The 24,650-nt window shown below is 42.2% G+C and overlaps 1 protein-coding gene across 2 annotated transcripts in view; it reads left to right on the plus strand.

Moving 5' to 3' along the window:
* The first annotated feature begins 290 nt into the window (after nt 1–290).
* Azin1 (antizyme inhibitor 1) overlaps nt 291–24,650 on the plus strand; it is a 29,954-nt gene continuing 5,594 nt past the window's right edge. The window contains exons 1-8 of one of the 2 annotated variants that reach the window (XM_041637590.1): nt 291–697; nt 4,699–4,836; nt 11,958–12,103; nt 17,403–17,598; nt 18,583–18,756; nt 20,580–20,752; nt 22,173–22,307; nt 24,189–24,270. In XM_041637590.1, the coding sequence (XP_041493524.1) occupies nt 17,497–17,598; nt 18,583–18,756; nt 20,580–20,752; nt 22,173–22,307; nt 24,189–24,270 (666 nt within the window). In that variant the 5' untranslated portion in view covers nt 291–697; nt 4,699–4,836; nt 11,958–12,103; nt 17,403–17,496. The remainder of the gene's footprint in view (nt 698–4,698; nt 4,837–11,957; nt 12,104–17,402; nt 17,599–18,582; nt 18,757–20,579; nt 20,753–22,172; nt 22,308–24,188; nt 24,271–24,650) is intronic. The other variant, XM_041637589.1, reaches the window with a different exon arrangement.

Raw genomic sequence — 24,650 nt, forward strand, 5'->3', positions numbered from 1 at the left:
GGCCGTCGGGCGGGATGCTCGCCCTCGGCCCCGCCCACGCGTCTCCGAGCACGCTCGGGGGAGGAGGGGGGCGGAGGGCCGCGCGAGGGCGGGAAGCGACCGGCGGGCCAGCACCTGCCAGGCCCCGGCGGTCCCCGCCCTTCGGTCCCGTAAACTGCGCCAGGCGAGCCTTCCTCTTCCGCCCCTCCCACAGTCCCCGGCGGCGGCTGGCCGTGCCCCGCGCGCGCCGCGGCCCGGCCGTCTGTGACGTAGGCAGGCCCCGCCCCTGACTATAAATACTGGCATCTCCGGCGCCGCCTTCCCACACTCTCTGGCTGAACTCTCGGCTGCGGTGCTTCCGTCTCTCTTTCTCTCTGTCTCTCTTCCCCGGGTTGTCGCCTGCTCCGCTCTCCTCATCCTTCTCGCTCTGCTGCTCTGCGGTGTGACGAGGCTGAATCCTCTCTCCCCGCCCTACGCAGTTCGCGCCTTTCCTCCTTTTTTTCCCCCCCTCTCGCGCCGCTCCCTTTTCTCCCGTTCGGCTGCCGCCGCCGCTGCTGCTCAGCTGGTGTCGGTGCCGCGCGTTTCCCCCCACGTCGTCCCCGCAGCCTATGGCCCAGGCCGCCTTGGGTATTTCTGCTCAAGGTAACCACATCCCTCTTTAAAAATTCCGCCGAAAAAGAGAAGACGCTTTACCCGACTCTTTGGGCCGTTATCTCACGTGAGTACCGGACCGAGGGAGGGAGGGAGGCCGGGAGGGTCGGGCCACGCCGCCTCCCGGCTGTCCCGTCGTCCCCCCCCCCCCCCCCACAGTGCCTGCCCCGCAGCCGGCGGCCTCGAACATGGCGGCCGCCGGCGTGTGTGGCGGCGGCCCGGGTAGAGCTCCGGCGGTGGGGCCGGACACCTGGCCATCTGGGCGGCCGCCGGCAGCCGCCGCGGTTGGGCGAGGGGGCGTGTGCGCGTGGGGCCTGCGCTCGGGGAGGGGTCGCCGTCCCCGCCCGGCGGCATGCGGGCCCCCACCCCACTCCCGTGGTGCATTGCTATTTCCGGGGAGGGGGCCCAGCGGCGAAGCCCCGAGGGGTCAGGGTCCCGCCGCTTCCCCACCTCCCCGTCCGGGTCTCCGCGCCCGCCGCGGGGGCCATGACGCCGAGTGGCCCGGCTAGGCGATGGGCTGCGGCGGCCGGGGCGCCGGGTTATGAATGGAGCGGGGCGGGCCTCGAGCCGGCATCTGGTGACAGCTGGGAGGAGGCTGGATTCTTGCGGGCGGAGGGTGAGGTGGGGGGGTGCGGAGAGCGCGGTCCCCCTCTGCTGGAGGAAAGTTGACCTCACTCGGGGCCCGGCGGCGGGGAAGCCCGGGTGTCAAGTAGCGAGCGGGTAGGCCTTTGGCCCCTTCTGGAAACCTCGGCGCTGCTGCCCCGCCCCTGCGGCTCTCCTGATTGGGTCCGGTGGCTTTCACTTACCCCAGTCACCTCCTGGAGCCTGGAGATTAGTCACCATGGCTTCGTTTTCGGGTCCTCGCCGTGATCGCGGGGCAGAAAGAGGGCGAAGGGTAGGTGGATGCGGCTTATCAAGTACAACGTTCGCTGCCGGCAGTTAGTGATGACCAAGACGGGTTTTAACCGTGTCATTTATTTTGAACGCGTGTCCTGCCTAAGAAACGAAGCTGCCGGGGACACCGTTTCCAGCCTCGGGGTGTTTGAATCTTGTGGTGGATATGTTAGGTTGTTCCGTGTTCTGATATGTTTTACTGCTCAGTCTGGGTGGGAACTGATTAACTCTTTCCCCTTCCTGAGTGCTCAGCTAAGGATTATGTGGACTGTGAACTAGCCTGGCAGAAATAGGTCTGACACACGAGAACATGCTTGTACTGGCCATGCCAATAAGGCCTGAGGCGTTCACGTTAAGTAGGAAAGAATGTTGAAATAAAATTGGAGATAATAATCAATTTATAATCAAATAATCAATTTATTTCTCTCCCAGGGTTTTAATAGGATTCTTAACAAAGAAATGAGAGTGGCAAGTCCAACTTCGACCCCCAGCTAACATTGGGCAGTGCTTGTCTTACTGTCCAACAGTTTTACTGATCTCTGTTGCAGCTTTAGTATTTCCATATATTAAATACAGCTCTGATTTTTAAAAATTGGCAATAAAATTTTCATATCTTGTTCTGTGTAATTTTTTTTGTTCTTTGAGACAGGGTTCACTTTTGTAGAGCAGACTGAGCTCGAATTTACCTCTCCCCCCTCAGCCTGGTGCTGGGATTACAGGTTTAAATAAGTCTGGCTTCTGTTTGAGTTTTAACAAAGAAGTGATACAGAGGGTTGTACCTGCAGATCGAGGAAGTTTTTTGTTTTTTTTTTTTTTTGGTTTTTTTCGAGACAGGGTTTCTCTGTAGCTTTGGAGCCTGTCCTGGCACTAGCTCTTGTAGACCAGGCTGGCCTTGAACTCACAGAGATCCGCCTGCCTCTGCCTCCCAAGTGCTGGGATTAAAGCCGTGTGCCACCACCGCCCGGCTCTCGAGGAAGTTTTTGAAGCCACCCTGGGCCACATAATAGCAAAATCCTGTGTCCAAAGAGGGGAGAAAGCTCTATAATCTAAACTGTCAAAATATAGAACATTGCTAAAACTCCAGAGCTTTTTCCTTAACTGTTTCTGTGGAGGCCTATCTGGTCTTCCATTTTGTTGTTATTTTGTTTTTAAATCAAAGAACTTAAATGGAATCAATTGAAACACATTCTTTTGTGTAAAAGACTTTTAATTAGCATGTTTTTGTATATTAATCAATAGGTTGTACCCGAATTGTGTAAATTAAAAATAAACCATTTTTTGGAAAAGTTGCAAAAATAATAGTAACATTTGTAAACATGCCAAGAGAAAAACAATTTTGAGTAGTGTCAAAAAGGACAAGGTAGGCTGACAACTTTAATCCCAGAACTTGGGAGGCAGAGGAAGGGATCTCTTGAGTTTGAAGCCAGCCTGGTCTACAAAGTGAGTTCCAGGACAGCCAGGGTTATTACACAGAGAAACTCTGTGTCAAAAAAAAAAAAAAACAAAAAAAAAAAAACAAAACCAAGGCGAGTCTGGATTTGTATCTTAGTTGGTCAAGTAGACTCAAAAGCTCTTGATGTCCTGTCGGCCTGTACCCCAGTGAGTAGGTGCACACCTGTGATCCTACCTGCCGTCCATTTTTAGTCTCAGTGCTTGGGAAAGGAGGCGGAAGGGTGAGGATTCAGTGTCACCTTTGGTTCCACAAGAGTTCCAGGGCCAGCCTAAGGCAACGTGGCCTCAGCTCATTTCTACCTCCGTAATTTACACAAATCATTATAAATGATAGTCGGGTGTTTTTCTTTCCTCCTCCATTTTGGCTTTCCAAGACAGGATTTCTCTGCGTTGCCCCAGCTATCCTAGAACTCAGGGTTAGGTGGAACTCAGCCTGCCTCTGTCTTTTGAGGGCTGAGATTAAAGGCATGAGCCACCACAGCCTGGCTAGTAATTTGTTTTCCAGTCCTGCTTTCATCCACATTTCACTCACCATTCTTTATGCCTTCTCCTTCCAGATAAGCATGTGCGTTTATCCTGTATGTAATGTCCATCTTACCCTGGGTTCCACTCTTGGTGTCTTTTATTTCATTTTATTTTTTATTTTTGGTTTTTTAAGACAGGGTTTCTCTGTAGCTTTGGAGCCTGTCCTGGAACTAGCTCTTATAGACCAGGCTGGCCTCAAACTTACAGAGCTCTGTCTGCCTCTGCCTCCCAAGTGCTGGGATTAAAGGCATGTACCACCACAGCCCGGCCACTTTTGTTATCTATTAAATTGTCTTTGGTAGCTATGTTATGTTGCCAAGGCTAAGTTTGCTGTCCAGTGTCTCTGAGTGTTTGTCTTGGGTTGCCATGAGCCTCAGCATGGCTGTGAGTAAGATATGAAGACAACAACGTCTCATCTAGGGTAACTGTTCCATTCCTTAGGGTAGCTAAGAATTACCCGATTCCCAGCATGATTTAGTTGTTTTAAGATGAGGTGTTTGAAGAATCAGAATGTTTCTGATTTTAGGTGTGTATAGCACCTCTAAATCTTAACACCATCCAGTCAGTTATTGGGGTGACTTTCTAAAGCTGGTGTGCCAAGCTTCGCATTCATTTACTTCTGGGGATAATAAAATGGATCTAGAAGGATATATGAGGAGGAAAACTTGCCCAGGGCTTTTCAAGTTACTTTTTTTTTTTTTTGAGACAGCCTCAAAAAAAAAAAAAAACAAACAAAAAAAACAGGCTCTTGTTTTTGATAATGGATGACCTTGAACTCCTGGTTCCTGGTCCCTTTGCCTCCACAGCTGCTGGGATCACAGGTGTATACCACCTTGTCCTCCTCCATTCATAAAGCTTTTTAGTATTGTAGTGGGGATTTGTAGCAAAGGATAATTTGAACTTAACCTAAAAGGTATTCCAGATAGTTTCGATACTGTGCTAGAACATTACGCATTTAAAGTCATTTAGACAGACCTTGTGTAACCTAGGATGGCCTTGAACTCAAAGTTGTCAACCTGTTTAGCCTGCTGAGTTTGGGAATCACAGTTACACGGTGTCGTGCACAGCTGGAATGCCACTTTAATAGAGCACTACTAAATAAACTAAAACTTCATCTGTTAAGTCACTTAAATTAACCTGTGTGAAGCGCAACCTAATTTTTAAAACAGAACTTTCTACTTTTCTTTATTTCTCTAGGGCGAACTTTCTGACCGAGTATACAACTACCCAGAAGGCCTAGGAGAAGTGCTGTATAGAGAGCAGTTCGACTTCAACGCTGAGCCACCTTGGGAACCTAGCTGATGATAGGGGGGTTCCATCTCCTAACTTGTCCATGTGAGTATCTTCACACCTGAGGAGACCTTAATAAAATTGAAATATTACTTCAGTATTTTTCAGAATTTGAAATTATCTCTACTTCTTGGGACTTTACAAACTTAAGTTAGAGATTACTTCCAGGTGTGGCTGGTAAGGCTGTGTGCATTGTTTACCAATGATAGGATCATTGTAGCATTTTCTTGAATAAATAATAAATAATACTACTATATTTAGTGTATTAGGAAATTGTGCTGGGGTCTGGAGTGGTTAGGATGCTCACAGCAGCCTGTAACTCCAGCTTCAGAGGGTCTGTCTTCCCATTTTGGCCTCCTGGCCCCATCATACCTGTGCACGTACTCATACATAGATTCATACCTGTGTAGATTCATACCTGTGCACGTACTCATACATAGATTCATACCTGTGTAGATTCATACCTGTGCACATACTCATACATAGTTTCATACCTGTGCACATACTTATACATAGAGGTGCACATGTACATACATATACATCCACACAAGTAAAAAGTTGAAAATATGTTTTGGAATTGTACTAGTCTTGATTTTACTATAATTTGCAAAGTGGATTTTGACTTTAGGATTTATCATATTCAATCATTTTCTTAGCAAGTATGAGTATTGGCTGAATCCAGGGCTTCCTGTACACATGTGCTGCCTGAGTAACAGTTGCTGGTATCAAAGACATGTTAGTAAAGCACTCCCTTTAGTGTGTGTGTGTGTGTGTGTGTGTGTGCGCGCGCGCGCACGCGCGTGCGTGCATGCCTGCCAGCACGTGAGCCAGAAGAGTATATGAGACATGAGGGGACAGCTTGTAGGACTTAGTGTTCTCCTTCTACCAGGTGTGTTCCAGGGCTCAGATTTACCTGGGCCGTCTTGTCAGGATTCTGCTGCCATCCCCCATGGGAAAGCTGTGTCTTAGAGCTTGAGATGGGTATGAAAGCAGTTTTAGTTCATGTCTTCCTAGTAATGGTCATTCTGCCAGTCAAAGTTGTTTTGTTTTTTGAAGAGTTTTTCATTCATAAGATGGTTTCTTCTAAGTTTGTAGAAAACTAATGGTATAGGAGCCTTTTCTAAAAGATGATGCCTGAGAGTCCCCACATGCCTCATTTGAGATAGCCAAGGTTATTTTTTAGCTACTTAATTTTGTATGTGTGGATTATTTTAAGACTTGAGCCATTGTATAAAATGTAATTTCTCAGTAAACTGGCTTAAATTTGAGAAATTCATTTATCTGTCTTAACTCTTTTTTTTTTTTTTAAGGTGTTTTTTCACTGTGTAGCCCTGACTGGCCTACAGCTCACTAAATAGACCAAGCTGGATTTGTGCTCACAGAGATCCACCTGCCTCTGCTTCCTGAGTGCTCTGATTGAGGGTGTACCCTAACATACCCAGCTGGTCCACACCTGTAATCTAGTACTGGGGCTCACTGACCAGTCAGCCAGACAGGACAGGCCTAGTTGATAAGCCCCAGGTTCCATGAGAGGTTCTGTTGGAATAACACTTGACGTTTACCTCTGGTAAATTGTGTACACACAGTGACCCACACATACAGATAATTAATGCCCTAGATTTTATGGAATTGAAATTTGGTTTTTGAAACTGAGATAGGTCTTACATGAGCAGAAACAGCACTAGAAAGATCTCAGGAGGGGCAGTTTTCGAGCAATTGCCTAGCTCATTACTCCTTGCAGTGTAGTCAATAAAGTATTTCTTTGAAAAAAGAGAAAAATTTCAGGGAAACTAAGGTCAAAGCAGTGTTTCTTTTTTGACTTTTTGGAGTCAGGATTTTTCTGTAGCTTTGGAGCCTGTCTTGCAACTTCCTCCTGTAGATCAGGTTGGCCTCGAACTTCCAAAGTTCTTCCTCCAAAGTGCTGGGATTAAAGGCATGCACCTCCACTGCCCAGCTTAAAGCATTGCTTCTTTATTTTCATTATAAAGTAAATTTGGGAAAATAGATTGAATGAAAATGTTCTAGAGCTATACTACTTAGTTCTAAGTATAGTTCTAGAACACACTTACAGTCTGAGAATTTGGAAGGTAGAGAGTTGATCAGGAACTTGTGGCTTGTCTGGACTACATAAGATTCTGACTCATTCATAATAATTTTAGACTCATTTGCCTTAACCTCGCCACTGTTAGGATTACAGGCCTGTGTCACCAAACCTTGCTTAGACTAGTTCTTTTGGTTCTAAGTAGGCACATTAATTTTTCTTTTATTTATGTATTCCTTATATTGGTATGGGTAATAATAATTGTGAAAATTCAACAACCTGAAGCAACAATCTGCATTGTTTAGTGGTTTGTTTGCTACTTAATAGCATGCTTGCTACCAAATTATTTCCAAGCCACATTTTTAATTTCTATTAATTTTAATCTGGTCTGCTTTTGATTTATTATCAAATAATATTATCAAAATGTTCTCCCAAGGTTATTTTGCTTCGTGTTTTTTTTGAGACAGGGTTTCTCTAACATCCCTGGCTGTCCTGGAGACCAGGCTGGTCTCCAACTCACAGAAATCCACTTAACCTCTGCCTCTTGAGTGCTGAGATTAATGGCGTGTGCCACCACACCTGGCTTAAATTGGTTTATTTTTAAGTATCTTTTGGCACCAAGATACTTGGTGCAGAATGTTTGGAGGCTCAAGGTCTTCCATAACAGTAAGAGCTTATCTCAACAGTAGAAAATATATGTCTTTTGAAGTGGATCTGATTGCCACTTTTTCTTTTGATCAGTTGGAATTTTAAAAGATCATTTATTCATATTTACATTTTGTGGTGGGTGTTGGGGGGGGGGTGCACGTGCTGTTGCACATTTACAGTCAGTGGACAACTGACCTCACTCTTCTCTCCACCCTGGGAATCACTCAGGTTTCCAGGCTTGCCTGGCAAGTACCTGTTCTTGAGAAGATTTAACAGATTGTAGAATAGGATGTACAGATGGTATGTGTGAAAGTTAGAGGGCACTGTATAGCGTCTGTTCTTTATCCTTTTAAAAATACTTAAATTTGTTTATTGAGGTATGTGTGTATGTATATATCTGGACATGTGCCACAGACAGACGAACCTGTAGGGGCTGATTCTCACCTTCCCCCATGTGGTCCTGAGAATTGAACATAGGTGTCAGGCTTGCTGCAAGTGCCACACCATCTGGATAGCCAACTAATTTGGGAGAAAAACTTGACCTGAATTTGTGCTGACTTGAAGCAATTTTTATTGTTTATTTAGTGTTAATGTTCGTGAATTTTACTGTAGAAATACAGAGAGTTGTTCTCTTGTAAGCTGATACATAATATCTAACATGTACTACATGACTGCTGAAATTTGACAAGTTAATAAGTTCGGAAAGACATTGTTTCAAGGGTTTCACTAGAATAACAAACATGGTACCTCTCAGAAGTACAGTGTCTTTGTGTATGATAATTTGTGTCACTGAACACTGGGATCCTGGGATGAATCTTCTGGGGAGCCACAAAATATCGGGAAACTATTGGGAGAACTTAAAACACTGGTTTCCTGGAAATACCTCATAACATTGCTAAATATGTGACTGTAAGAAATGTATCTGAGCTGTCTCCATTGGGATCTTTTGTGCAGGTATTATAGACGCCATGATTGGGCATCAGGATGGGTTTTCTCTTCTCCCTGACCTTTTGTGTGTTTGGGGTGTGTGTGTTTGGGAGGGAGGGGGTGTACCGCTATTATACCCAAGGCTTGCCTGGAAATTACTGACTCCTGCTTCAAACTCCTCTAAGTATTAGAATTATAGGCTTATATCATCATACCTGGCTTCATGATAAGGTTTTGAGTCAGCCATCAATTTTAAGCTAGTTTATTTCATTAAGTATATGAAAACTAGATATTCTCACACAGTACGTCAGTCTCCGTAGCCTGCAGCCCCCCAAAAGGCTGATTTTTGAACTTCAGATTATAGCCTAAGTGCTGGAATGACAGGCATGTACCTCATAATCTATCAGACTCCTTTCAGGGGCTTGAGCGGTTCTCAGAGGAGGATAGTTAGATGGAGGAATTAATGATGACTACCAGTGCTTCACCATACTTTTTACTGAGCTGATCTTGTTTTTGGGTTTTCTCCTGATTACCTCTACAAAAAAAATTTTTGAGCGATTAATCAGTGATTAAAAATTATTAAAAAAATAAGGCATTATGTTCGAAGAAAGATTTGAAAATGTTTGAAAAGCTTTGAAAATGTAAAGGCTAGATAAATTGGCTGTTTTGAGATGACCATTTTCCAGTTAACCTTATAGGAATAATATTTCGGGGTCATCGATGCTAATGTTTGCAATTTGTTAGCATGCTAATTGAAGCGGGTTTCCTTTGTCTTGTTTTTGAGAGTTTCTATATGTAATCCTGACTAGCCTGGAACTTGCCATATAGATCAAACTGGCCCCAAACTCTCAGAGATCCACCTGTAGGCATGTGCCACCAAATCGAGCCAGAAGCAGAATTTTGGCTTTTTCTCTGATAATAAATACTGTTACTTTATGGCAGGAGTAGTCTTACGTGTCTTTTGAGGACATGTTGTGGAATGGTATTACTTTTTAGCTTTTGGAACACTCTGTATTGCCTGCTGTTCTAGAACTCCAGGATAATTACTATGAATGGAGCACCATTAATAGACTTAACCGACTGCTAACACTGATGTGATTATCACACTCAGACTCAATGGATACTCCCTCAGGTTTTTCTGGCTTGTAAGGGTGTGAGGTTGTATATTCTTATATATTCTAGTTGGGTTTTTTAGTTAAACATTGTTAAGATGTGGCATCGTATGACTATGGTCATGTAGACTGAAACTAGTATTGACTGTATGTTGTAAATTAAATTTTTAGTTCTTGCTGAGCAAGATGTAATGATTATTGCAGAGATCTCACTCAGTTTGTAAAGAATTATAATAAGGGGTCTGGAGAGATGGCTCAGCGGTTAAGAGCATTGCCTGCTCTTCCAAAGGTCCTGAGTTCAATTCCTGGCAACCACACGGTGGCTCACAACCATTTGTAATGAGATCTGGTGCCCTCTTCTGACCTGCAGGCAGAATAGTGTATACTGAATGAATGAATGAATGAATGAATGAATGAAGAAAGAAAGAAAGGAAAGAAAGAAAGAAAGGCATTATAATAAGTATAATTTTGGGCTGGTGCACTGAATGGCTTAGTTGACAAGGGTCCTTGCCACTGAGAAGCAAAGCAAGCCTGGTAGTGTGAGTTCAATCCCTGGAAGCCATATAAGGTGGAGGAAACAAACTGGCTCTCCAGCGTCCATGGTGGCATGTGCACACTCAATGATGAGTAGAATTAAAATGGGTGTTTTCCTTTTTTGCTTTTTGTTTGCCGTTTTGAGACGTCTCTGTATGTATGTCCTGTGTACTCAAACTCTCAGAGATCCACCTGCTTCTGCCTCCTGGTACTGGATTAAAGTTGTGTGCCACTATATCTGGCTCTCTGTATTTTCTTAGCTTGTAGTCTAGTGCAGCATAATTAACATGTTAAATTTGGTGTGAACAAAAGTAGGTTGGTATTTTTTGCTATGTTGGACATGAACACCATAATAGTCCTGAAATAGTCTTCTGACTGAACAGTTTTGTCCTAATAACTCCCGAAGAGCTCTGAGTTGGACATATCCCTTATGTATATGTTAGTACATAATGGGAAAACAAGTAAAAGATTTAAACTACTTGCCACTCAAAATCTTAATAGTTGTAGTTATGTGCCCCTAGACTGATGAACGTCTTGTCTAGTTTACCACACTCAGGATAGTGTCACTTGTACCATACTATAAAGTAGCATACATTTAAGCAGCAATTCTACATGTATAAGTATAACATGACTCTAAAATTCCATTATTTTATCATTAAGGTATTTTATTATTTGAAGCTTGGGAGATGGCTCAGCAATTTAGAGCTTTTGCAGAGAACCCAATTTCGGTTTCCAGAAAGCACCTGTGGCTGGTAGTTCACAACGACCTGTAACTCCAGCTCCGGGGCATTCCAGTTCTCTCTAGCCTTCCTAGATACCATTGTTCATATGCACAGAGACATATATACATAGCTTAAAATGAATCCAAAAAAGGGGGACGAGGGCAACTGGAGGTATTGCTCCGTGGTTACAGCACTTAGTGCTGTTTTCAGGGAATGTGAATTAGATTCCAGCAACTGTGTGAGATAGCTTTTATATCAGTGTGCGTCTCCAGCTCCAGGGTCCAATGGTTTTCATAGGCATATGCTCATGTGTGCATACAAATAAAACATGGACACACAGTTTTAAAAAAAAATGAAGACCAGATTGACCTTGAAGAGAGCCTACCTTCCCCTGTCCTCCAAGTATTGAGATCAAGGTGTTCACTGCCAGTCCTGGCAAAATAAAATTTTTAAAAAAGATTTTTTAATGTTTATTGTGAGTTATCTTAGAATTTGAAGTAAGTTGGTCTCATTTCCTTAGTCCTTTCTTCCCTCATATCTCCTGCTCTTTCTTGTTCTCTTTTAATATAACTCTTTGTGGAAATGTTTTCTGTCTAGGCATAGTGAATTGTTTCATCCCTGGAAAATTGTTTTTATTGTCATTATTAGCTTTCCAGTTACTGTTTGTTGAGGGCAAACCCTGTTCTGGATCTCATGAGTACCCCATGCAGGTTGTTTTCGGTCTGTCAATCACAAAAGTACTGTGAACTTTTATCTCCCACGGGAGCTTCTTGGCTACCTTCTTTAGTATGTAGCTTCCTGGTGCTTTTTCTCCTCCTGAAGGTTATAGTGCCAGTCATCCTGTAGAGGCCTCTCCTAGTAGTTTTTAGACAGGTTTCTTCCAGAGTTACCTTGTGTGGTAAGTAACATGCTCTGTTGCAGGTGGAATGCAGGGAGGGGCTTAGACACCCTTGTTATTTTTAAAGTTGAGCTGTTTAGTGCTTACGTGAAGAAAAATAGAAATGGCTGCAGTTAGCCACTGTACAGCAACTGTAGCAGTTTACATTTCAGAGACATTGTTTCCATTTGAGTGAGTAAAGGTCCTGCTGAGAAGTGGTTGGCCTTTAGTAAGGTCAAGCTTCCTGATTAGGTGTCTGCCAAACAATACTCTCAACCTTTCAGCTCTCCCTGTTCTACTTCCAGGGAGGTCTTCACTTCAGAAACCCAAGACTCATATTCATCCAGCCTGGTGTCAAGTGGGCTGTTGCTGCCAGAATTATCTTGTGATTATATGAAAGATGTATCAGTTTCTTCTGAAGTGCAATCAACCATAGAAGCCTTTGTAGCAGGTGTGTAACACGGCAAGTGCCCAGCTGCCACAACCTTCACTTTTGAAAGTGAGCATGAGGACTCGGTCACCTCATGTCAGACTCCAGGGAGCAGTGTGGTTCTCGGAGCCATTGTTTCTTTTGGCAGCTTCTTCGTGGAAAGTGTATTCTCAAAACACCAACACACAGGTGGAAATAAGACATAGTTTTTTTTTTTTTTCAGAAGTGAGTCCAAAGGAAATTATTTACAAAAGTAGTACTGTGATTTCAGCAACACTAAATGAGCTTTTATTCAATCAGACTTTAATAAAAGTTTTAGTTGCTAGATAGCTTTCAGCGTGGTAGTGACTCGAGAATGTTTCCTAGTAACTGCTCTGGGCTTCTGGGTCCTGTTGTGCCCTCTGCTCACTCAGTTTAACCTTCCTGTCTCAGACCAGCACACCCAGCAAGTTTATTCTTGTGAAAAGAATGGGAAGGTTTAGAAGACAGCTTTTTGGGGAGGATTAACTTGTACTTTCCGACCCGTGGTATGAACTATTCCCACTTCCCATCACCACATGAACATTTATTTTATTTTATTTTTTCCTCTTTTGCTTGTTTTTGCCTTTGGTTTTCTAGACAGTCTCTACTTGCCTCAGGCTGGCCTTGAATTTACAGATCTGCCTGCCTCTGCTGAGTGCTGGGATTAAAGGTGTGGTCTATCATACCTGGCTTTAACATTGTTAATGCCTCTTAAAAACAAAAACACTTAAAAAAATTTGTCTTCTATGAGAGTAGAGTTTAAAAGTATTTCTACTAAAATAAAGAAAATTGCTTAGCAACTAAAGTTGCTTGCTGCAGTCAAGCCTCACAGCCTGAATTCATTTCCCAGAATTCATGTGGAGAGAGAACTGACTCCTCGAGTTGTCCTGGGACCTCCACATGGGCTTGGGTTTGTATGCTTGCAGGTGTTTTTTAAAATTCAAAACTGAAAAGCATTCCTGGAGTCTCTATACTGCTTTTTAGGGCTCCAGTGAAATACTGTAGAGGAGGAATAGGAGAGACACGATGAGGGTATCAAGACTCTCTTTAGTCCCTTTTTAACTGCCCAGGCTGTTGTCCAACTTCACTATGTAGCCAGCAATGACTCAGACTCCAGCCTTGCCTCTCTCCTCAGTACTAGATTATGGATGTGTGCTGCCATGCCCTGCTTGTGCCGGGCCAGGGATTGTCCAGCCTCAGACATGCTAGAAGCCCTCTATTTTGGTCCCACACATACATACCCCACCCCCACTCTCGAGTTCAAGGACCTTTTTGTGCTTGTTGACTTCAGAGTATCTTAAAAAGTCGGTGTCCTGGGGTATTTATGTGTAGCATATTCTTTCCGTTTTTCTGGACCTAACATGTAACTTAACAGTAATTGATAGCTGAGTTTGTCAGTTACCTACTTGTGTGATAAGGGCTTCTAACAGTTTTAAGATTGGAGAAGATAGATTTGCTTTATTAATATTTTTGTTGTGACTGGTTTCATGTAGCCAAGTCTGGTCTTAAAATCATGTAACTGAGGAAGATCTTAAACTTCTGGTCCTCCTGCCTTGGCCCCACCACTGCTAGGCCTATAGGTGCTTCAGCACACCCAGTTTGTTTTGTGCTGGGAAGTTAAACCAAGGCCTGGGACTTCTCAGCTGAGCTACATTGCAGACTCCTGGGAGAAGAACTTGATAATTAGACAGGGAATTTGTTGTATTACCGTCTCTTAAGCTTAAGACCTTCCAGTGTGGCTAGGGATGTGCAAGGCGCTGAGTTTAATCCCAGGCTGCAAAAACAAAAATCAGAACCTTTATTTATTAATTTACTTAGTATCTTTTTGTTTTGTGTTTTGTTTTGAGGCAAGGTTTCTCTGGAGCCCTGGCTGTCCTAGAACTTGCTCTTCAGAGCAGACTGGTTTTGAACCCAGAGATCTCCCTGCCTCTGTCTCCCAAGTAACATGATTAAAGGCATGCACCATCACTCCCTAGCTAGAACTATATCCCTGAGACTCTGGTCTGGGCTCGTAATTTGTGGGAATCTCAAAAATGAAGATAAAGTTTTTTTATAGTATTGATTTTATTGTGATTCCAGTGTAAGGAAATCAAATAACATTAGTGCCACATTTATTTTACACTTGTTTTTATGGTTTTGGGTGTATGGTAATCAGAATTTTTTTTTTTTTAACTTTATTGAGACAAGGTTTCCCTGAGTAATTGGGCTGTCCTTGAACTGATAAGATCGGGTTGCCTCTGCCTCCTGAGTGTCAGGATTAAGGGGGTGTCAGCACGCCTTCTTTTTAGCAGTTTTAGGCAGCCTATGCCCAAGATGTGTGTGTGTGTGAGAGAGGCTAGTATATGAAGCTGGCTGTTTGACAGCCAAGTAATGTAAACTTCATTGGAAGTTCCTTATCTTACTCTTTCTAATATTTACCTTGGCACTCATCTTTTTCATTGCTTTTGGTGTTTGGTTGATGATATCCCTAAAATTGATCTTCTAGCTGGAGTTACGCTGTTTAAAACAGTCCGTGCTTAGCCTAAATATCTAGTCTCAATGAACAGATTTATTCCAGTCCTAGTATAACATCCTTTAGAGAATGTCTAGGCTGTGGTCTCTCTCTACTGTGAAACACGCATCTTATACAGATAAATTCTGTCGTAGCACAGGAGGTTTGTTTATTGAACGGAGTGTTGTTGTCTTGAAAAGGAATGTTATAGTGCCTTCCAACTTTGAATTGAGTGTTAATTGTGTCATGAAATTTCACTAATAGTACAGCTTATTAATGTGAGTAGTTGATTTTATTGTTAAAAAAAGCTGATACTGCTTAGGAGCTATTGAATGAACTGTGTTCAGGTTAATGGGCAAGGTGGTCTCTAAAATGGGGCGCTGGAGTGGGGGTGGAGGAGTAGCAGAAGGAACCAAGTACCCGAGAAAGGCTGTCCAAGTCTGTCTTGTTTTGTCTCAGGTTGTTTGGGTTTTTTTTTTTCCCCCTTCCCGAGACAGGGTTTCTCTGTAGCTTTGGAGCCGGTCCTAGAACTAACTCTTGTAGACCAGGCTGGCCTCAAACTCACAGAGATCCCCTCCTGCCTCTGTCTCCCGAGAGCTGGGATTAAAGGCATGCACTGCTACCACCCAGCTTTTTTTTTTAATTAACTTTTTATTTTTATTTTATATGAATTGGTGTGAAGGTGTCAGATCTCCTGGAGCTAGAGTTACAGACACTTGTGAGTGGGAATGTGGGCCCTCTGGAAGAGCAGATTCTTTTGTTATTTGTTTTTCAGGGTTTTTGTTGTTGTTGTTGTTGTTTTTGTTTGTTCTTTGTTTTTTGAGACAGGGTTTCTCTTGTGTGTAGCCCTGGCTGTCCTAGAACTTGCTCTGTAGACCAGGCTGGCCTCAAACTCACATAGATCCACCTACACCTTTGTCTCCCAAGTGCTGGGGTTAAAGGCGTGCGCTGCCACCTAACTGAATTCTCCATATTCTTGATGCTAAATTAAACTTAAACACTGTCATTAGTGATTGTAATTAGTGATCCCTTGGACTTTGGTCTTTGTGCTGTTTCTCTGTTGAATTCTTAAATAGTTACCATTTTCAGTGCCATCAGGAAGCAGGTCATCACCCTTAAATCAACAAAGGTGTCCAGGTATTCTACCTAAGATTGATTCCTTCTCAGTAGAAAGGGCCTGTGTGTATGGAGGTGCATCTGTAGAAGGTAGGCCGGGGGACAAGAGCAGGCAGAGGCAGCTCAGTGTCCATAATTAGTGCGCCGTGTTGGTGCTGTCATTTCCTGTGGTAACCTAAGGACACAAGTCCCAGCTCTTGTCAGGGTATGCAGCCCCGGAGAATTGTTTTCCTGAACCCAGAAAAAGAGTAAAGGTTTATTTTTGTTTGAGTCAGAAGAGGATTTATCCTGAAAACCCTTCTTAAAATTGAGGCTAACCTAGGCTATATAATATGGCAAGGTTCATATACAGTACCTGACTTATACCAACTATGGCTGTTTTATGAAAATAAAAAGCAACATCTAATGTATCTCTGCTAGCTACTATGTACTCCTTCCTGGCCTCAGACTAGCAGGTTCTCAAGAGCTGAGAATATAGGTGGGTGCCGCCTCACAGCTATGACCTAGAGTTAGTTTTGCATTTTAGACAGTTCCGTTTTAGAGAGCAATTGTACATGCACACACAAACACACACATATGTTGTGTGTTTTATTATTTAGACAAGGGTCTCTTAGGCTGGCTTCACTTAAGTGGTTGAGGAAGAACTTTAGGATCCTGCTACTGTTAACTCTTAAATGCGGGGGCTTGTCACAACTACTGTTTGAGAAGTTACTAAATGACATCACTCAAAATCGGGGTTTGGTGCCTGTTAAATAATTTTACCAAGTCACATGCACCTTATAAGTGACCTACATAGCTGTAAGAGTACCATTTAACTTGAAGGTGCAACTTAGATAGCTTCAGGGTGTCCCTTACCTGTAATTTTTCCTTTTGCCTACGTGTGCAAGTTTTTGTGAAAGTGTCTCATTGTTTGTACAGTCTAGGCTAGCCTGAAACTCATGGTAATCATTCTTACCTTCGCCGCCCAAGTGCTGGAATAACTAACATGAGCTACCAAGCCCAAGTGTCTAGAATTTTATTAGAATACAAGCATCTTTGTTTGAGACAGGGTCTCTACATAGCTTTGACTGTACTGGAACTCATGGTGGCTACAAGTATCCACACTTACTTTACATTGTTAGGTCATATAACATGTTATGGGACTGCCCTTTTAGTAAGTTGTATTGAACTTACTTTAAATGTTTTATCTGCATTTTTGTGGTAATGGGAGATAAGAATTTAAGTAGCCAACGTTACGCTTGAACTCTTGATCTTTACTGTCTCCTCCTCACAGTGCTGTTTTTATTATATGCCTGTATATCTGGCCTTATTTTGTGTGTAGACATGTGTGGTTGTGTGGATCAGATATCAACACTGGGTATCTTACTCAGTCATTACCCGTTTTTGTCTTTGAGATAAGCTCTCTTTCTAAACACAGAGCTTACCCCTTAATAGATTGACTGCTGCCCCAGCTTTAGGATTGCTTGCATCTGTTATTGTAGTGGGCGTTGCAATGGGTGTTGGAGATGAGGCTTCAGGCTCTGATGCTTACCCAGCAGGCACTGTACTTCGTTTAATTTACTTTTAAAGGTCCAGTGGGCCACAGACTCCTCACAAAATTAAACCCTTGGCAGTTTTAGTGACTCACTCTTAATACACCACGTCTTAATTATGGAAGTAATGCGGAATTCGATCTAACTTCTATTTTGACAGTTTGTTGCATATTCTAAGGACCCGACATAGGCTTCGTGGCCCGTCTCTTGTTTTTCCTGGTTTATGACTTTCGGCTTTGTGGAATACGGCTGAGATGAAAGGATTTATTGACGATGCAAACTACTCCGTTGGCCTGTTGGATGAAGGAACAAACCTTGGAGATGTTATTGATAACTATGTTTATGAACATACCCTGGTAAGTGTGCGATCATGTTTCCAAACTTGAAAACAGATTATTGATTGTGTTTCTCAGACATTGGTCTAATAAAATGACTTGGTCCAGTTAATTTTTGCAGCTTTATTTTTATGCGTTTTTGCCTGCGTATGTTGATAGAATTTGATCACTTACTGTGGTTTATGATCTACTATCTCAGCGCACTGCGACAAACCCTGTTTATTAACACATGAAGTTGTTTGTTTTCATTTGATTGTTTCCATTTATTTATGTGAATAGTGTGGCAAAGTTTTGTTACCTTTGTTTGTTTGTTTTGGGTTTTCAAGACAGGGTTTCTCTGTGGGACAGTCCTGGCTGTCCTGGAACTCACTGCTTCTTCTTCCTGAGGGCTGGGATTAAAGGCATGTGCCATTGCTACCCAGCAGGATTTTGTTCCTTTGTGAAAGATAGATTTCAGCAAACTTGGAGAACACAGAGTTTTAAAGTTGCTCTAGTTTTCAGTAAAAGTACCAGCCAGGCAATGGTGGCACATGCCTGTAATCTCAGCTCTGAGCTCAAGGCTAGCCTGGTCTATGGAGTGAGTTCCAGGACAGCCAGGACTGTTAACACAGAGAAACCCTGTCTTGAAAAACCAATATTTTGAGGGAGGGAGGAGAGGAGAGGGAGAGAGAACCTTCACAAATATGACCAAGTCTCCTAGCAAAATTCACTTATTTGTCTTTTGTCATGGGGTGCTTGAGGGGAAGTGGTACTTGATGATGCTAGGAACTCCTGAAAACAAAGGCCATTCATTCTCACCCTATTGTTAGGGACTCTTAATCAAATCTGATGACATTAGTTACTTGCTTTTCTCAGGTCAGGTAGAAAGAAACACCACTTCCGTTCTGTTTGACATTTAATGTCGTGGAGTAGTTAATGAAGTACCCTTAACTACTTAATTAAATACAGTGGGTATCTTTTCAGTGGTTTTTTTTTTTTTTAACCTTTTCTCTTTATCCTTAACAGACAGGAAAAAATGCTTTTTTTGTGGGGGATCTTGGGAAGATCGTGAAGAAGCACAGTCAGTGGCAGAATGTGGTGGCTCAGATAAAGCCATTTTACACAGTGAAGTGCAACTCCACTCCAGCTGTACTTGAGATCTTGGCAGCTCTTGGAACTGGATTTGCTTGTTCCAGCAAAGTAAGTGTTTCTCCTTTCCACCAATAGCATCATTTTAAAATTGCTGACTGCTAGCTACATTTACCAGTAGATCAAATGTAAGAAGTTTGATGTTGGGTTTTTAAACAACTATTTAAAGGGTTTCTGTTGGAGTGAAGAGACACCATGACCACGGCAGCTCTTAGGAGAACATTTAATTATGGTGGCTTACGGAGAGTTCAGAGGTTTAATCCATGGTGGGTCATGGCAGTGTGCAGGCAGACATGGTGCTTGCTATTTCTTGATCAGAATGCAGTAGGAAGCTGGCTGTCTCACCGGGCGTGGCTTGGGCATATTTGAGACCTCAAAGCTCTCTCTCCTCCACAGTGACACCTCCTAACAGTGCCATTCCTTTTATTTTCAAACCATCATGGACATTAGACAATAGCCTATTAATTTTTCAGCTATGTTGATGAAAGGGAAGTTTTTTTATTATATAATATTTTTGTCTCTATGTGTCACATTGCTTGCCTGGTACTGATAAAGGCTAGAAGTGGGTGTTAGATTCCCTAGAAGTAGAGTTCTGGAAGAGTGTAAGCTTCCATATAGTGAATGCTGGGACTCACACCTAGGTCCTCTTCAAGAATAGCAGTGTTTTTAAGCTGACTGTGATGTTTGATTCCTTTAATCCCAGCATTTTTGAGACAGATCACTCTCAGGACTGGTCTTAGCAGCATAGTGAGTTTGAGCCAACGTGGGGGGGGGGGGGGGCGGGTGAAACCCTGTTTCAAAACAAAATTTCTTCATTCTTAGGCTGTCTTCTCTTTGTCTTTTTGTACTTTCCTTTTGAAACAGGATCCGTAGTTCAAGCTTGTCTTAAAACTCCCTATGTCACTGACGATGGCTTTGAATTTCTGTTCCTCTTGCTTTAACCTCCCAGGTTCTAGGGACATGTATAGGCTGCCACATCCAATTTATATGGTTCTGTGGATCAGACCCAGGGCTTCATACATGTGAATTAACCAAACACTCTATAACACCTGAGCTACATCCCCAGTCCTGTTCTAAGATACTTCTGACAATAGTAAATATTTGTAAACTATGAGATTGTTCTTGTTAAAAGATTTTTGTGGGGCTGGAGATGGCGGTTAATAGTGCTTTTGCAGAGAAACCTGAGTTTGATCCCCAACACCCAGCATCCCACAATTACCTAGTTCCAGGAAATCCAATGGATCTGGCTTCTGTGGACACTTCTACTTGCCACAAGCACACATATACTAAATCATTGTGTTTTTAGATTTGATTGTGTTTATGTATGGGAGTTTGCAGGTCCCGCAGTGCACCCGTGGGAGTCAGGACAACTCTTGAGATAGGTTCTTTTGTTCTCTATGTGGGTTCAGGGGATTTAACTTGGGTAATCAGACTTGGTGACAGGTGCCCGTGTATGCTGAGCTATCTCACTGGTCCTGTTTTGGTTTGGGTTTTATTGTTGTTGTTGTTTTGTTTTTTGTTTTTTTGAGACACGGTTTCTCTGTAGCTTTGGAGGTTTCTCTGTAGCTTTGGAGCCTATCTTGAAACTATCTCTTGTAGACGTGACTGGCCTCAAACTCACAGATCGCCTGCCTCTGCCTCCCAAGAGCTGCGATTAAAGGCGTGTGGCACCACCGTCTGGCCCTGTTTGTTTTTTTAAAAAACACAGGGTAGGGAAGCATTGCCATTATGTGAATTCTGTGACATATTGGTTTAACCAACTGTCTAGAAGGCATGTAGTTCAGTCCTCAGCATTGGCAGGAGAAATAGGATATGGTACTTAAAGTAATTTAAAATTTACTGTTAAATAAATGGTAGTGTTAAATCTTTTACAGAATGAAATGGCTCTAGTGCAAGAATTGGGTGTATCTCCAGAAAACATCATTTACACAAGTCCTTGTAAGCAAGTGTCTCAGATAAAGTATGCAGCAAAAGTTGGAATAAATATCATGACATGTGACAATGAAATTGAATTAAAGAAAATTGCAAGGAATCACCCAAATGCCAAGTAAGTGTGTACCTAAGTGCTTGAAAATGTTGTCACTGATTAGTGTTAGAGTTCGTCCCCCAGAGAGGGGGGCGTTAATGACAGAGCCAGTGCTAGCTATTGTAACTTCACCTTATTTAGAATCTATGAAAAATGCTAACAGCATTTTATGTTCTGCCTACTTTTTATGATCCTTTTTTATGGACTTGAGAAACAGTGAAGCATTCTGGGATATGACTTATTAGCTCATGGAAGAAAATTTGGTGTTGTCATCAAATTAAGGCCATAGCTATGTGTGTTCCTGAAAGTTTATATATCGTTTGTCTAACTCAGTGGTTCTCAGACTGTGGGTCATGACCCCTTGGAGTGCGTTGTCAAACAGCCTTTCACGGGGGTGCATTAAAATTCATAATAGTAATAAAGTTACAGTTAGGAAGAGGCAATGAAATTAATTTTATAGTTGGGGATCGCTACAACATGAAACTGTATTAAAGGGTCACAGCATTAGGAAGCTTAACCACTGGTCTAAGTTGGTGGCTTTAGTGGTGTTCAGGCATTTATTACCTTGAAAACCTCTGGATAAAGGCCTTTGGGGAAAATTATAGAGAAACCCTGTTTTTCTGAAAAAGGTATGCCCTGTGATCTCTAGGAGACGACTTTGGCTTAGTGTATGCATTGTTTGACAGCTGATTCTAACTGTAAGGAAAATAATTAACTTCTATCAAGTCTTGCTTTCTGATCAGGAGTCATTCATCAGAACTCCTTGGGAAGAGTTTTACATAAAGTATTTATGCATTTGTAGCTTTTTTAGCATCTGATCATTATTTAACTCCTGATAATATTTAGTCAGTCTAAGTCTTAGTTGTTAGTAGTTAGTGGTTGAAAAGAAATCACTAGATATGAATCAGGGATGGTGTTGGGATATGCATTCAGTGACTAAAATGTCCTAGCTTTTTTCATTAGAAACCTAGGGTTTGAGAGATTTGTTAAGGATTAGCTAGCTAGAAAAATCTGGAAACTTTGATAATTAAAACAAAACAACAACAACAAAAAAACCCCTGCTATTTTTATTGAAAGACCTTGATGGCATTGCTGTTCAATTTAGTCTTTTTTGGTGGATTCATGAACTGAATGACTTCATTTGGAAGTAATGTCATCTTTCATTACAGAGCCCAACTGACAATCTTGCCGCTACAACAGAGTTTTAACTTGCTGCATTTTCCAAAATCCCATCCGTGCAAGCGTCATGCTGTAGGCCCTAATTGCTAGTTTTTTCTCTATACAGGATTGTTTTTCATTAGGTTCACTTGATTCATCCATCCATCGCTGGATTTGGGAACACTGGCAACATAATCAACACACTTCCTACAATCTTCAGGCTTCACATATGCTGATGATGATGTAAACCAACTCTGCCCCAATCATCTTCCCCTTCTCTTAGGGTCTTACTACATATTGCAACAGAGGATGATATTGGAGGTGAAGATAGTAACATGAAGTTTGGCACTACACTGAAGAATTGTAGGCATCTTTTGGAATGTGCCAAGGAACTTGATGTCCAAATAATTGGGGTTAAGTGAGTATTTATGTCTTTGTTTGTTTTGTTTCAGTACAGAAAAGAATAGACATGTCTTTTCTTTGATTCTTCTTTTAGACAAGGTCTTCTGTGTAGTCTTGGAGCTAACTATGCAGCTGTCCTCAGCTCAAAAATCTGCCTGCCTTTGTCCCTTGAGTGCTGAGATTAAAGGCATGCACTACCACTGACCAGCTAAACATGTCTTTTCTATACTGTTTAGTAAGGTTACATCTCCTTCCTCCTGTTGAAGTGACAAGCTAGCACAGGGTAATGAAATCTGTTGGCTTGGGTTTTGCTGTGCCAGGTGTTGAACTCAAGCCTTGGCTTTATCGCTGCACTACATCCCATCTCACTATCTTTTACTGATTTTCTTTTTAGTTTTTTTTTTTTTTTTTTTTTTTTTGAGGCAGCCTTACTATGTAGCTCTGGACTACACATGAGATTCTGCTGTAATTTCTCAAGTGTCAGGATCGTTGATATATGTAGCACCAGCTAAATCGCCTTTTAATTTGAATGTGAAGAATTTACTCCTGATTCTAATGCTTGTTAAAATGGCATTCAGCTTATAAGTTGTAGGTTTCATTTTGTTTCTTTTTCTAATGATTTATTTTTCTCTCAATCCCTCACTGGCACTTAAGTAAGTCACACTTTGAAATCAAGTATAGTGGTACCTACAATCCCAGCATTCAGGAATTAGAGAGAGTGGAAGAAGGCTTATAGGTTTAAGGTCTGTCTATAAGAGACCTTGTCTTTAAAAACCAAAAATGGGAAAAAATGAGCTTTCTCTTTATTTTTTTTTTGTGTGAGGAAACCAAGACTTAAGTCGGTTGTTCTTTGGGTTTTACTTTGTTTAGGACAGTCTCTCTAGCCGTGCTGGTCTAGAACTCTGAAGTCAGGTGGCTCAGTATTCAATGATGGAGGTTTGTAATGTCAGTTGATTGGTGCTTGTTACTTTCTGTATACATAAAGGAAGCCATGCTTTAGTTAGATCCATGGCTTCCAAATAACCACACAGAGACTTATTATGATATGAATGCTTGGCTGATAGCTTGGGCTTATTAACTAGCTCTTACATCTTAAGTTAACCTGTATTTCTTACTTACGCCCTACCACGTGGTGGTACATTTTTCATTATGGCATGTTCCTCTTCTCTCTGTGCCTCCTGGGGACGCCATCCATTATCCCAGTATTCTCAGTGTGGTTTTCCTGCTGAACTTCTTTCTACCTGGCCTTTGGCCACTTAGCTCTTTATTAACCTAATGAGAGCAACTCATCTTTACAGTGCACAAAAGGATTATTTATTCCACAGCAAAGTATGATTGTTCTGTGTTAGCATTCTGTTGCTATAATAAAAACTTGGAGAAAATGGGTGTATTTGCCATACAGGTCCATCAGGGAAAGCCAAGGTAGGAACTTAAGGTAGGAACCTGGATGCAGGAACTGAAGCAGAAACCAGGCTCACTCTCCTTGACTTGCTCAGCCTGCCTTATACTATCCATAGAAGTGTCATTATTCATAGTGGGCTTACAATTGTACCCAGAGGCAATGGATGCCAGTCTGGTGCAGGAGGCAGTTCCTCACTTGAGTTTCTCCTTTCCTGGGTAAATCTAGTTTGTGTCAGATTAAAGCAAACAAAAACAGCTAGCCAGCGGTCACTGAGTGATGCTTGACTCATTAGAATATGCTTTTGCTTGTAGACAAATAATATAAATAATATTGTCCAAACAGTGTCATAGCATGGGGTACTTAGAGTCTCTGGTATCAGATACTTGGTAAAGATGAAATGTGCGCAGCAGTGTCATTACCTAGTGATAACTGAAAGGGATTGCAGGAACTGCTTCAGAGCCACGCTGCTTTAAATGGCTACCTTTTTTCTTTCAGATTCCATGTTTCAAGTGCTTGCAAAGAATATCAAGTATATGTACATGCTCTCTCTGATGCTCGGTGTGTGTTTGACATGGCTGTAAGTTCTCGAATTATTATCTTTAAACCAGGGTGTTATTTCAGAATCATTTTCAATTAGTATGAATTAGTTACTGTTTAAAATTAGTATGGCATACACATGATTTTTTTTCCTTTTTTTTTTTTTTTTCAAAACAGGGTTTCTCTGTAGTTTTGGAGCCTGTGCTGGAACTAGCTCTTGTAGACCAGGCTGGCTTTGAACTCTCAGAGATCTACTGCTCTGCCTCCCGAGTGCTGGGAGCGCCACCACCACCCAGCTCACATGATTTTTTAAAAAATTTTTAGGTTTTATGTTGCTTGTATGTATATATGTGCACCATGTTCATGCCTGATGCCCATGGAGGTCAGAACAGGGTGTTGGAGCTCCTGGAACTAGTGTTA

Source organism: Microtus oregoni, unplaced genomic scaffold (assembly GCF_018167655.1).
Source record: "Microtus oregoni isolate MIOR12 unplaced genomic scaffold, Mior012 000053F_ref0000044, whole genome shotgun sequence".
In the NCBI taxonomy this organism is placed as follows: Eukaryota; Metazoa; Chordata; class Mammalia; order Rodentia; family Cricetidae; genus Microtus; species Microtus oregoni.